Genomic DNA, 13,376 nt, shown 5'->3' on the forward strand with positions numbered 1-13,376 from the left:
CTCTATATCAAAATTTGTATGTGTCTAATTATGCTGATGAAGTACTGACGGGGCATGCGCACATATATCTGCTTGTACATCTTGTTTTTTAAACAATTTCCCTGCACAGGAAGTGTGCATAAGTACACAGTCAGGAAACTGTTAATCTGCTCTGCAGTTTTCTGCTTTGGGGCAAAGACAAGGGATCAAAAGAATATCTCTCTATCTATTGCTGTATTCCTGGCACAAGTTGCTGGCATGCTGGAAAAGAAACGACAGCAATTGTAAATTCTCAGCACACAATTTTCAGATTGCTGCGCAATAAATCTGGTGTAGACGTTTTTTTAAAAAAAAACATGGTTTGCTTGTGCAGCTTTGTGCAAAACTGAGAAATCAAAAGAAAAATATTCTTCAAGTTCAGGAGCACCCAGGAAACAGTTAAGAGCACAGCTGGAAAAGAAATGGAAGCACTGCAGAATGAACAACTATCTGGCTTTTAGAAGACATCTGAAGTTGTTCATTTCCTTGACATCTGATGGGAGGGCATTCCACAGGGAGGGTGCCACCACCGATAAGGCCCTCTGCCCGGTTCCCTGGGAACCGCCAGAAGGCTCTTAGAGCTGAACCTCAGTGCCTGGGCTGAACGATGAAGACACTCTTTGTGGAGCGGATTGCAGCTCAATTTCCCCCAAATTATCAGATTATCCCCATTATCAGGTAGACCCAAATTTACACATAAAGGTTGATATTGAAGGTAACATCATGTGGGCTGCACAAATTTGAACAGGAACGTAAACAGCTGCAAAAACACTGTAAAATCTAGTGCGGACAAGCCCAGTGTCACTAATGGCCAATAATTAATTTCTGTTCTAGTGCAGTCTTAACGGAGATAGAGCTACAGGGGTTCTCAGGGAGAGCACCTGCATTTCCTCACTGTTCTGGGAACTGTAGTCTGCTAAGGGAACTGCAACTGTATGAAGATTCTCCTAACAACCTTTCACAAACTGCAATATTATTTTACAAACTTCAAGCATCCTTTGGGGGAAGCCAGGACTGTCAAAATGGTATGAGAGGGTTGGAAATGTATGGTGTGGATCATGTAACCAACCTCCTTACTCCTGGCTGTCCTCATATCTTCCATCTCCAACAAGGTAAAAAGGTGGGGAAACGATAATCCAAGCAGGCAGCTAGCCAGTCGGCTGGCAGGAGAAGGGGCACAGGGTTTGCCCTACAACATAGGCCTCTTAAAGCAGAAGCAAAGCCAGTTTCTTTCTATCACAAAGTGTGTCGGAAGCAAATTTCATTTTCTCTCTTCTGCGCCCCCCCCCCTCAGGTTGAGTAAAGGTTTAAAACCTTTAGAGCCATAATTCCCCAGAGGACTGCACTGAAGACATGATTTCAGGCTAAGACTTTAAGCGCTGCTGAAATGCCGCACTTTATCAGCCAGAGCACAGACACCTCCAATATTAACTGCAGCCAGGATGTTCAATTTGCAGGGCCTACCTGGGTCTTCTGATTTATGAAGACTCTGTGCTACCCTGCAGCGCACAGAGAAAGTCTCTTGGTGTGAAACAATTTTGCCATTAGTGAGAAGTATCAAATATGAAGACAAGGCAATATCAAGGGGCATGTGCCTCAGAGAGCGGTATAAACATTGCTTACTTCACAATTACAAACACACATCTGGCTATTAGAAGACAACACAGTCTATTTTCAGTATCTGCCTTTATTTTATGAGATCGAAAGGGCACTTTCCATTCCAGACTTTCCACGCATGGCAGAAGCAAGGAAACAGCGGATTTCAGCAGGCAATATACTTTTTAAAAAGCACGAAATTGAGAAAGGTGCATCACAGTGGTCTTTATCTAAGAAGAACTTGATAATCCGTTTAAGAAGCAGTGGGGGATTTCGGCTGATATCCATGCTACTGATTACAAACAGACCAAGTTAAACCAAAATTAGCAGATTAAACCAGGCAAGCTTGAAACAGTTGGTAGAGTCAGTAGATAAATGAGGCCACTATATATAACAGCCACAATGTCCCCTTTTAATGCTTTGCGCTATTAATGGTAAGAGATTTGCAGCGCAATCCCACACGCGCCTGCTCGGAAGCAAGACCCATTCAGTTCAATGGGTAGGTCAATAGAGAAGTGAAGCCTCGGTAAGAAAAGAAGTGAGCGATGGAAGTACCGGTTCAATCAATATATGCAGTGAAGGAGTAAGCAATAAAATCCATTTGCCTTCTGAAGTGCTATTCACATCCAAAAGTAGCTACAATAACAAATATTGTTGCATAGTCAACAATAGAACTTTAAAAGACACCAGGAATGCTTATAATGCGGTTTTCGTATCATATTACAGTATTCATCCTACTCTGTACATTTAAAAGGATAATTTGTAATCTTAAAAATAATTGTAAGGGGTTGTGCTCAGTGGCACACAATACTTTCAAGAGGAATCTGACTGCAAGCTTCGGGCATAATAATTAAAAGTACACATATCAGCATTGTGGAACATACAGCAAAAGCAGATGAAGAGTTGCCATTCCGCATTCCATGATGTAGCCTGTCAATTTAATAAGAAGCACCTATCTCTGACTAACTCACTGCTTATACGTTGTGATAAGCAATTTAATGGGCCTTCATGCTAGGTCCTGCACCAAAAGCACAAATCCTGCTGCTTAATTTTTTATTTCAAGGGGGGAAAGGGGCAAGGATGTTGATCTTGTTGTGATAACACTGTTCTACGAGTTGGAAAGCAACAAGCACCCTGTAAAACACAAATATTAATGCACAATTTTATCCCATTTGTTTTCAAGTGAAGGGGAGGGTTTTTCCAACGCCACTAAAAGCCCAGTAGTCCCAGGCTTGGGGATTAAATGGATCCAACAGTTCCGTGGATTGGTTAAACAAACAGCCTATTAGAGGCTCCCCTTTGGAGTTCTCTCTTATAAAAGGCTGCATAAATATTTGAGCTTCTCCAGCGACTGGGGACTGGCCCTGATTGAGCAGCCAATTAACAGCCCTGAATGCAGCCAGCTGTAAAGTGTCACATTTTAAAGGGGGGGGGGAAGCTAGGGGGGGCCATGAGGGAGGATTAGAAACCTCGGGCGAAGCCATCCATGCCAAAGGCTGGCTTGACGGGGCGCTGCAACTGACAGCGTTGGTCAAAAGGACCCGCATCAGTCTCTCTTCCCTTGTCGCGCGTTTAAAACCTGACATCCGCACCGCCACCTCCCTGCGCAGGTAGATCGTGGAGCAGGAGGAGGACGAAGAGGGACCAGGAGGAAAATGTGGCGGAATCTCACGTCCGGGGGGGTGGGGGAGGGAGGCAACAAATGCTACCGCACCGCAAAGAAGGACAAAAGGCCTTGATGGCTGGGCGATGCGATTCCAAACAGCCATATATCCTCCTCCAAAAAGAACAACAACAAAAGCCACAAGCCACAAATGCACGGGTGCCGTGAGATTCCCCTCCCTAACTAACATAACTAAACCTCCGAGTATTTTGACAACTGCTCGTTTTCCCCAAGACAATGAGAAACTTGACGGGCGAGTATTGGGAACGGCGATGAGCCTCTCTCTCTGTGTGTGTGTGTATTTGCCTCGGAGCAAAAAAACCCGAAAGAAAACCCAACCATGTCGCTTCCACAAAAGGGAAAAGGCCTTTTGAAAATAATAATCCAAAACCGCCACCCACCCCCCACCCCCGGCCCTCCTTCTCTCTCTCTCTGGATTTGCATCAGAACATTAGACAGAAACATGCCGCTTCTGCAAAGGGGGAAAGGCCTTTGGAAAACAACAACAACAACAATGCAAAACTGCCTGGGAAAGCACAGCAGGGCTCGACGCTTGCAAGGAATGAAATGCTTGCAGGAGAGGAGAGGGGCGGGCAGGTCTGACGTTCAGTTAAATGGAAGGATCCATGATCCCCCCTCCTCTTTCCCCCTGCGACTTCTCCTCTCCGGCTCTCGACAGCAACGGACGGCAGCCGATCCCCCGCTTGCTGCTCCTCGGCTGCGGCCGGGCTCAACCAGAGCCCTTCCCCGCCAGTCTCCCATTGTGGCTTCTCCCTTCGCCTCTCCTCCTACCTGGTCGGCGAGCTTGAGCACTGCCATTCTCTCCCGCTGGGCTTCCTCGCGCGCATGCAGCTCCGCTGGGTCGGAAGCGTCAAGAAACGGAGACGCGAGACCCGGGACTTGACAAGTCGCCTGCTGCTGCTGCTTCTGTTGCTCCGGTTGCCGCTTGTTAGATCAGGAGCAGAAAAGGCTGCTGGTATTGCAAGCCCAGCCTGCTCGGATGCAGGAAGTGCTGGATGCACAAAACCCGGCGAGCCGCGGGCGCGCATCGATGCGCGCAAGGCCACCCCCTGCCGGCCAGAGCCGCGAAATGCACCTCTGGCCACTTGCACCCTTGCCTCCCCGCTTTCCTTTTCGTTTCCGGAAATCTGCTGCCGCCTGCTGCTCCTGTTCTCTCTCCTTTGTTCCTCTCTCAGCTTTCCCCCCCATCCTCCCCACCGCCACCCCGAAGCCTGCCCTTTGCATTTTCCATCTCCTACCAGAGCGCTCACTGCTGAAGCTCCTTCAGTCAGCTATAGGTATCTCACACATGAATAATAATAATAATAATAATAATAAATAGTAATAAATAATAATAATAATAATAATAATAATAATAATAATAATAATAATAATAATAATAATAATAATAATATAAGCCTATATACAGTGCTTTAAAAAATTGTTTAGGGGTACTCTCATTTTGGCTCAAGAAAAATCACCATATTATAGTCCGAATTGGGGGAAATAAATACAGTAAATGGACAAAAGTACAAAGATGCACAAAATGTTTAGGGGTATGCATACCCCTGTGTACCCCCAGGGGGAAAAAACACCTCCTCTATCCATATATATATGGATATAAGCTCAACAACTTGGGTTTCTTTATTTTATTTTTAGACTTTGCAGCTTACAGTTCGGTCCTAATCATGTTAATTCTGGAATCCAAGCTTGATATCAGACTCCAGGGTGGACTTTGGTAATCTTTGGTAATATATCGCCCTAAGCAAGCCCAAAATTCGGCACCCTCAAATGGATCTTCTTAACTATGGATATTCTCAATTTTGCACCCCTTCAGCTTGCTGCTCTGTTGGGGGGGAGGGGTCCACACACTGCCCTAAATCTGGTGTGGGGAATTGTAAATTGTAGAGTTGGAAGGGACCAGAAGTGTCATCTAGTCCAACCCCCAATGCAGGAATCTTTTGGGCTCAAACCCACCACCCTGAGATTGAGGGATCTCATGCTGAACCGACTGAGCTATCCCAGTCAGTGGATCTAAAGACTGCAATAGGGCAATTCCCGTTTTATTGGTTTGCATGTGCAGAATTAATAGTAAGAATGGTTAGTAATCTGGTGCATGCTTACTTGGAAGAAAGTCCACTTGAACTGTTTTGTCATTCTTCATTAAATACTACATGCAACACATGCAGCTTGCCCTGGAAGCCAATGCCCCATTTAACTCATGGACTTCCCTGGGGAGGGAGGGCGTTTTCACAAATACTCATCCCTGAAGAATATGGGTGAAGCACCCTAGCTGGTAGGTTATAGGCAGAGCCTGGTCCCAGGAACGCTTTATTAAATCAGAATTCCTGACCCAAAAATAATAATGGTGGTCTTTTCTTTGGGGGGTGGGGGTGGGAATTAAATAAATAAATAACCTAGGCTGTTGCCACAGGGGCAGGTTGATTATATTCCTGGTTTCAGCTCAAGGGGAGGTTAAAAGCACTGTGTAAAATGTGCTGGATCTGAAACACAGCAAACTCCCAATATACATTTAAGGTTGCCAATTTACTTGGTAGTTCTGCCGACCATCCCTTCCTCTGAACTCTGGACTAGACGCTCCAAAGGTTGCAACAGAGCTACTACAAACCAGGATATGATTTGTGTACCTTGATCTATGTACAGTACAAGCAGTTTTCACACCAAATATCCCATTGACTTACGGAGTTAAGCAGTCAGAACTCCAGCTCCAAATGCAGTGAGGTTTACAGCACAATTCTAACCTTGTCTGCTCAGAAGTAAGTCCTGCTGTATTCAGTCGGGCTTACTCCCCAGTAAGTGGAGTTAGGAGGAGGTATAAAAACTGGGAGGTTATTGGGTGATAAGCAGAGATCAGACTAGCGTCTTCCAACTTCCATTCCCGTGGAGAAGCCAATGCCATTATTATCTTTTGTAATAATGTATTCCATAAACACAATCTTAACAGTGACTGTGGATGCCAATTCTGGATCCACACGTCCTTCCACAGTGGGGACATAGGTTTACGGGCAGGAGTTGATCAGGGTGTGGATTTGCCAAGCGTGCCTTCCTCTTAACACGTTTCTCCCTTTAGTCCTGAGTTCGAGTGTCTTCAAAGCCCACGACACCTTTGCGAAAGGCTGTTCTCCAATTGGAGCCCTTGCAGGCCAGTGTTTCCCAGTTGTCGGCGTTTATACTACATTTTTTAAAGATTTGCCTTGAGAGAGTCTTTAAACCTCTCTCACCGGCATTATGATTTCAATATTTAGGTTTGGAATAGAGTAGTTGCTTTGAAAGACGATGATCAGGCACCCACACAACAACATGACCAGTCCAATGAAATTGATGTTGAAGAATTGTGATCTTTGCTTCTTCCGGTACAGTGGCATTAGTTCGCCTGTCTTCCCAAGTGATGTGTAAAATTTTTGACAGGCTCACATGATGGCCTCCTTTCCAAAGCAGCTTCAACACAATTCCCATGATTCTTCAGGGGTTTTGTTCCTGTTTGCCACCAGCGTTCATTTGTTTGTTAAGAATTTATATCCTGCCTTAAAGGCCCTCACAAGATGGCTGCGTCCTTCGCTCTGGCTCCACCCAGTTCAAAACTGCAAGGCCTCAGCAGGGCCTAGCATACTGAAAAGCTTTGAAGTAAACTGAACCAAGTCAAGAGCCTCCACAATATTAAATTACAAATAAAATCTTCAACATATTTTACAGGAACAATAACCATTTTGCCACAGTGGTCTCTCAGGCGCCATGAAAAACAACAACATGGCGTCTGAAAAACAAAGTCTGTGGGAAATTAGTGACCGCTTTTGTTATGGCATAAGCTTTTGTAGGCCGGAGCTTCCTTCATATGTAGATATTATTTTGTTGAGTTTTAAATAATAAGACTTTACAAATAAATAAGCAACTGGAAACAATTGTTTTTTGTTGTTTGTGTTATTCTTTTTAGTCTAACTGGAGACATGTGCCATCTTGAGATTGTTTTGAACCTAAGCTCTTGTGCTCCTGACTTTGAGATCTGTAATTGAATGGGCAGGAAGTTGAGTCAACTATATATCCACCTGGTCTGATTCTTCACTTACGGCCTGTGGAAACATATGCCTTTTTAAAAATAAACACACATAGTCTTTAAATTGTCACTGGTGCTTCATTTCCCCGTCTCACAGCATAGATAGTGGGGTTCCCAGTCCATTTATTCCCTCATGTAGAGAATGCCTGGTAACTGTTTGTCCTATGTGCATGCAATGTAAATTGGAGATCTTAAAGTTACCGCTGTAAAAGCAAATTTCAAAGATGGGGCTCTGCAGGAAATACAACCATAGCCACTGGCTTGCATCCACCTTTCCCCAGGTTTGGCCCAGCCTCATTTCCAGCCTGCGATCAGGAAACAGGAAAGTCCCTGGGTCAAACCAACAATATCACATATAAAAGTATTAAAAATGTAGTTTCTAACCAACTTACACGTTTAAGCTGCAATCTCACAATTTATCTGGGTGCAAACAAAACTGAACTCAATATAACTTACTTGTCAGTAGATTAACACATGGGATTGCTTTGTTAATATTCAAAGCTAGGGTTGCCATATTTCAAAAAGGAAAAAACAGGTCACCCCAAAAGTTGTTGAGCTCCCCCCCCCCAAAAAAACTCCCAAAAAATCCCAAGCAACGGTTTTTCAATTTTTCTATTGACTTGTCTAAAAACCAGGACAAAGCCCCACCTTTCAGATGTCAATTCCTCCTTTGAAATCCCAATAATGTTCGGGGAAGTCCAGACATATGGCAGCCCTATTCAAAGCCAGTATCTCAAGTTTCCCGCTGGATATTCCACCTTTTTGACACCCGTGGGATACCTTCATTTTCCAACCAGCCTTTTAAGTGGAGAGTTCTATTCCCTTCTGTATCAGCATTGGATTTGGGTTGTTTTATCAACGAAATGGTTTTAATTATTTTTATCGTTGCTTTTGGTATCATTAACTACTTCAAAAGGTTTAAGCGGACGTGATTCACAAAATGAAAATGATTGATTTCGGAAAATCAGGCAGCGTCAATTTGGATGTCCAGCAGAAGACAATTTTCCATACAGAATGATTCCTAATGACATCAGGGTGAAGAAAGGCGAGGACATTTTTATGTCCACCAGCAACATCCAGAAAGGTGAACAGTTGGATTCAATGTCTTAGGACCAGAAGTGGGGAGGGCAGAAAGAGCTGAAAATGATGCCACTCTGTTTCACATCAGGCAAGCAATGAGCCCCTTTGATTTTGGGTAGATAGGTCTAGAAAGTAATGTATTTAGTGATAAATCTGAAAGAGTATACAGTGTGTGTGTGTGTGTAAAAGAGAGAGAGAGAGAATATGCATGGTTTGGATCTGTGGATTATTTGTAGATCAGCACAGGGTTTAATAATAGCAACAACCAAATACTTATTCTATGCTGCCCTGAAATGCAGTTTGGGATAACAAGGAGTGGTGGCCTTTTTTGTGTGTGTGAGTTCCATTCAATCCTGGTGCTCAAAACAAATTTCTGAGCTCTCATTATTTTTTTGCATTCTAGGTACGTATCTTTTTGTATGTGCCTCCATTTGGCCGATCTCAGGGTTCAATAAAAAAAAAGTCACTACTACAAACTTGAAGTTTGCTCATTCCCTAAATTAGATGAGATTCACGGACACTCTTTTAAGTGCCTGCAGGGAATTTAACTGAGACAAAACTCCTGCACAGATCTCCAGACCACTCTGTTGAATAAGAATTCAAGCCCTGCGACCTCCGATGATGAATTTCACAATTACATCATGTGGAATATTCCACTTAATTTAGATAATCTCACACACTGTCTTCATCTCCCAGCTGGTCGCCCAATACGTATCTGTTAATTTATAAAACAAACTGCTGCTAGGGGGGAAATAGAATACTATCACTATAAATGCTAAAAAGTGAAAGGAAAGCCCATCCCATGCAGCATTTTAGCTAAAGAAGGGAATAAGTAACATGAGGCACAAAAGGAGTCTGACCCAGAACTAGGAATGTAAATGCTTTACAGATGCCTAATAAGGATGTTTCAAAGAAAGGAAATCAAAGCGCTTTCCTTCAGAGCGATTGTATCTCAGAGAGCAATACAGGAAGATATGTATTATTCCTGATACCTTAGCCTATCTTTGCCCACAAAGTTAATATTTAATTTAAAATATAAAAGAAACAGTAGGCCAAGACTAGTGTTCAGTATTAAAATTTCCTGGTTCCAGCATTTATTGCTGTTATTCGGTTCATTAACTGCCTTTCACCACAAGATCCTAGGGCTGTGGTCATAATTTAAAATACAATAAAATGCAATAAAGCAATTTAAAAAAAGAAGAAGTTACCATCACAACTACAGTGGTTCCTAAAAATATGCTCACAAGCACTAAAGATGTTACAGGACAGTACAAAGATTGAAGAGAGATGTGGATTCCTGAAGCAGTTGAATGTCTCCAGTCCCAATGTACCGGTAATCTGAGTAAAGGACTGCACTGGAAAAACCTTGGACAAGGAGAACAATATATTGCCCGAGATAAAAATATTTGAATTTCAGTTAAAACAGGGGCCCCTTCCTTCACTTCACTGGCGCTGTGTTCCCCATTTCACCTTCTTTCTCTCTTATCTGCACAGCTCTGGTCCAGCATTACCGGTATCTTTATCAAAAATGAGCTTGAGGCTGTGAATCATTCTTCAAATGCAGTTATGACGGCCAATGGAAAGCAGTGCAATTGTAGTGCTCTGCCAGTAAAGGATGGAGTAAGACTGCGCAAAACTCACCAGATTTGATCCAGGCAGGCCATGGCCTGCATCAAAATCCTGAGTTCTGAAGAATCTGCAGTCCTGAGGATGCTTTTATAAGGTGTATGAGGGTTGCTGCACTGCCTCCCTGATAGGTTTTTAAGGTTTGACAATACAGTCTATCTTGGATTCCGAACGCCTTGGTACTCAGACATTTTGGCTCCTGAGCACCACAAACAAATCACCAAGTGATTGTTCCGGTTTGAGAATGTTCTTTAGAACCCAAACATCTGACGGGCCTTCTGCGGCTTCTGATTGGCTGCAGGAGCTTCCTGTAGCCAATCAGAAGCCGTGTTTGGGTTCCGAACGTTTTAGAAGTTGAGAACGGATTCTGTTCGACTACCAAGGTACGACTGAACTGCAAAACAGGTCATCTAGCTACCCACAGCCTAGATCAGGGGTCAGCAAACTTTTTCAGCAGGGGCCGGTCCACTGTCCCTCATACCTTGGGGGGGGGGCAGACTATATTTTGAGGGAGGAAATGAACGAATTCCTGCGTCCCACAAATAACCCACAGATGCTTTTTAAATAAAAGCACGCATTCTACTGATGTAAAAACACCAGGCAGGCCCCACAAATAACCCAGAGATGCATTTTAAATAAAAGGACACATTCCACTCATGTAAAAACCCACTGATTCCCGGACCGTCCGTGGGTTGGATTTAGAAGGCAATTGGGCCAGATCCTGCCACTGGGCCTTAGTTTGCCTACCCATGGCCTAGAGTTGCTAGCACACAGGGCTCCTTGCTTCAGCCCTTTGAGTATAGTAGAGCAAGGGGCCCTGTCAATCAGTGAACTGATTGAATTTATTCTTACGGTCACAGACCAGCTTACAAAATCAGAAGAACATTAAAAATCATAAAACACAAAGATAATACACTAAAATTTACACAGCAGGAACAACACACACACATATATATGTACACAGCGCAGCAGCATTTAAAATGAATAAATTGGAACTGGGACACTAAAATATAGCCCAAAGATTACCATTTTGGGGTCTTATTCATTGCGGTAGCACCGCTTGTTCTCTGAGCTTTATGGCTGCTGCACAGAATTTGGCCACTTTTAGCGTAATCTCGGGGTCCATATATCTTCTACAAGGAGTTTAAGACATTGGGATTTGCTTAAATAATTTTGTATGACCGGGGAAATGAAAGCCCGGCGTATGTCAATATAAAAACGGCAGCGTAATAAAACGTGAGAGGCAGATTCTACCTCTGGCAGGCCGTAGGGTCTCAATCAGCGAATGGTGCACAAAAAACATGGCTGCCCTATGTAAAAACTCAAACCAACACCGCTTACGTTTTAGGTATGATTCAGAAAATGAAAAAGCCAACCTAATTATAAGTGAAAGACAATGATGTAATGCTTTATTCATACTTCAAATTCCAAGAGATCTAGCTAGGGGGGTGGGGGTGGGACATGGACGTGTTTTGTTGGCAACAGTTAGGTGAATCAGCTGTGCTAAATAAAAGCTGGTCCTCCACAAATGAAGGAGAGGTAGCTCTCTGCAAGTGCTATCATGATGTTATGCATTTGTGGGGGCCATATTTCCCTAAATTCCAGGGTGCCAGATCCTCGCTGAAACTCCCTGGATTTAATTTATGCTTACAACCCAGGCCAACTTGGCATAGCCACTAAAATGGAGCATTAAGCAGGGGATAAAGGCTGATGATGAGCCATCAAAAGGAGAGATGGCCAGACAAGGTCCAATGGGCTCCTCCTCCAGCTGTGCATGTTAGTGGGCAGGGAAAAGGTTTGAGGTTTTCAGCTTGAATGCAGGCTGAAGGAAATCTGTGCAAGGTTTGAAAACCAGGGGAGAAGGGCGGCCTACCTGGTGGGCTGGCTGGAGTAGGCTGGAACGACGAGACAGGCAACATGACTAGTTCCTGCTGCTCCCAAGACAGGAGCCAAGAATAATATTGAGATGTGAATGCTGGAAATCCCTCCACTGTACTCAGATTTATGTATGTAAATAAACCATAGTTCATAACTACAGTAAAAGTCTCCGCTGTTCCCAATTTCCAAAGCAAACACGAACTCTGGGTAAGCGCCAAGACCCCTGGAATCTCACTTGTTCACAGCTATGGCACACCGAGTCAGTATTTTAATGGAGAAATCCACCATGACAGCAAGATCTCTTTCCGGGTTAGTCACTGCCTGGATCCAATAAATTAGATCCAGGATGCTGTGAACAAGCGTCTACTTGAACAATGGGGCTTCTGCTTCTTCTCCCTCTCCCTGAGGGTTGGAGGACCATCTGAAGCAGATTTTGACAGCATATAAGGGACTGGAGGGAGAAGAGAAACCAAAAGTCCCATTTTGCAAGCGGCCACACCCACACTGGATATCACTCCTATGCAATGAATCATTGTCAGCGTAGACTAAAGGATAATTTGTTTTTATGCCTACAAATTGAAGTCACTATTCACCTAGAATGCATTTCCCACACGTCTCTTTAGCTGGATCTACGTGCTGTATCAAAAACAAAGGGCCTGTTCTTTCAGTGTATTTCATATAAATTTATGTTGTTTGCTACAAATCTTGTGAGCGGATGAAAACTAAATAATCTAACTATAAATTTGCAGAACTCTATCTTGACAAAACCAAGTACAGTGGTATCTTGGTTCTCGAATGGCTTGGCTCCCAAACAAATCGGCTCCTGAACGCCGCAAACCTAAATAACTTCCGGTTTGCGAACGTTTTTTGGAAGCCGAACATCCGATGTGGCTTCTGCTTGAGTGCAGGTTTTTAAACATGCACCTTGGTTTTTAAACGGTTTCAGGAGTCGACTCCCAGAATGGATTAAGTTCGAGAACCAAGATACCACTGTAATAATTTGTTCTTTGTCTCAGCAAACTACTGGCTTTTTCTCTTTATCAGTGTTTTCCACATAAGATAAAGAGCCACCAGCCAGTTTTCCCAGGCTTAGTGAAAACAACCCTCTTTTGTATTCCTAGAACATCTCACCTCAGTTTCATGGAAAACAGAGCAGCACAATACAAGAATAAAAAGTTGCTGAGAATAAGGAATTTGGTGAGGGATTTGGAAAAAAGAATTGAGTGAACGAAGCCAGAAACCCACTGCTGCTCAGCAAATAGAAAATCTGTAGATTTTTATCAGCCACACAGCAAGCACAGGATGAAGACGCCACAATCAAAATGTGAACATTTCTCTTATTTATTCAAAAGCTAGGGTATGACAAAGAGGGTTAAAATGCAGTATGCCACCTTTTTACATAAACTGCTTGACGATCTATCAGAGACTTGTTAAAGTGTCTCC

The 13,376-nt window shown here is 43.5% G+C and overlaps 1 protein-coding gene across 6 annotated transcripts in view; it reads right to left on the reverse strand.

The window, feature by feature from the left end:
- Window positions 1–4,271, reverse strand: part of ANKRD44 (ankyrin repeat domain 44) — a 132,571-nt gene extending 128,300 nt beyond the window's left edge. For all 6 annotated transcript variants that reach the window (XM_035136620.2, XM_035136639.2, XM_035136603.2 and 3 more), the window contains exon 1: window positions 4,070–4,271. In XM_035136620.2, coding sequence (XP_034992511.2) covers window positions 4,070–4,096 — 27 coding nt within the window. In that variant the 5' untranslated portion in view covers window positions 4,097–4,271. The remainder of the gene's footprint in view (window positions 1–4,069) is intronic.
- Window positions 4,272–13,376: the final 9,105 nt, after the last annotated feature.

The sequence above is a fragment of the Zootoca vivipara genome, chromosome 1 (genome assembly GCF_963506605.1).
Source record: "Zootoca vivipara chromosome 1, rZooViv1.1, whole genome shotgun sequence".
In the NCBI taxonomy this organism is placed as follows: Eukaryota; Metazoa; Chordata; class Lepidosauria; order Squamata; family Lacertidae; genus Zootoca; species Zootoca vivipara.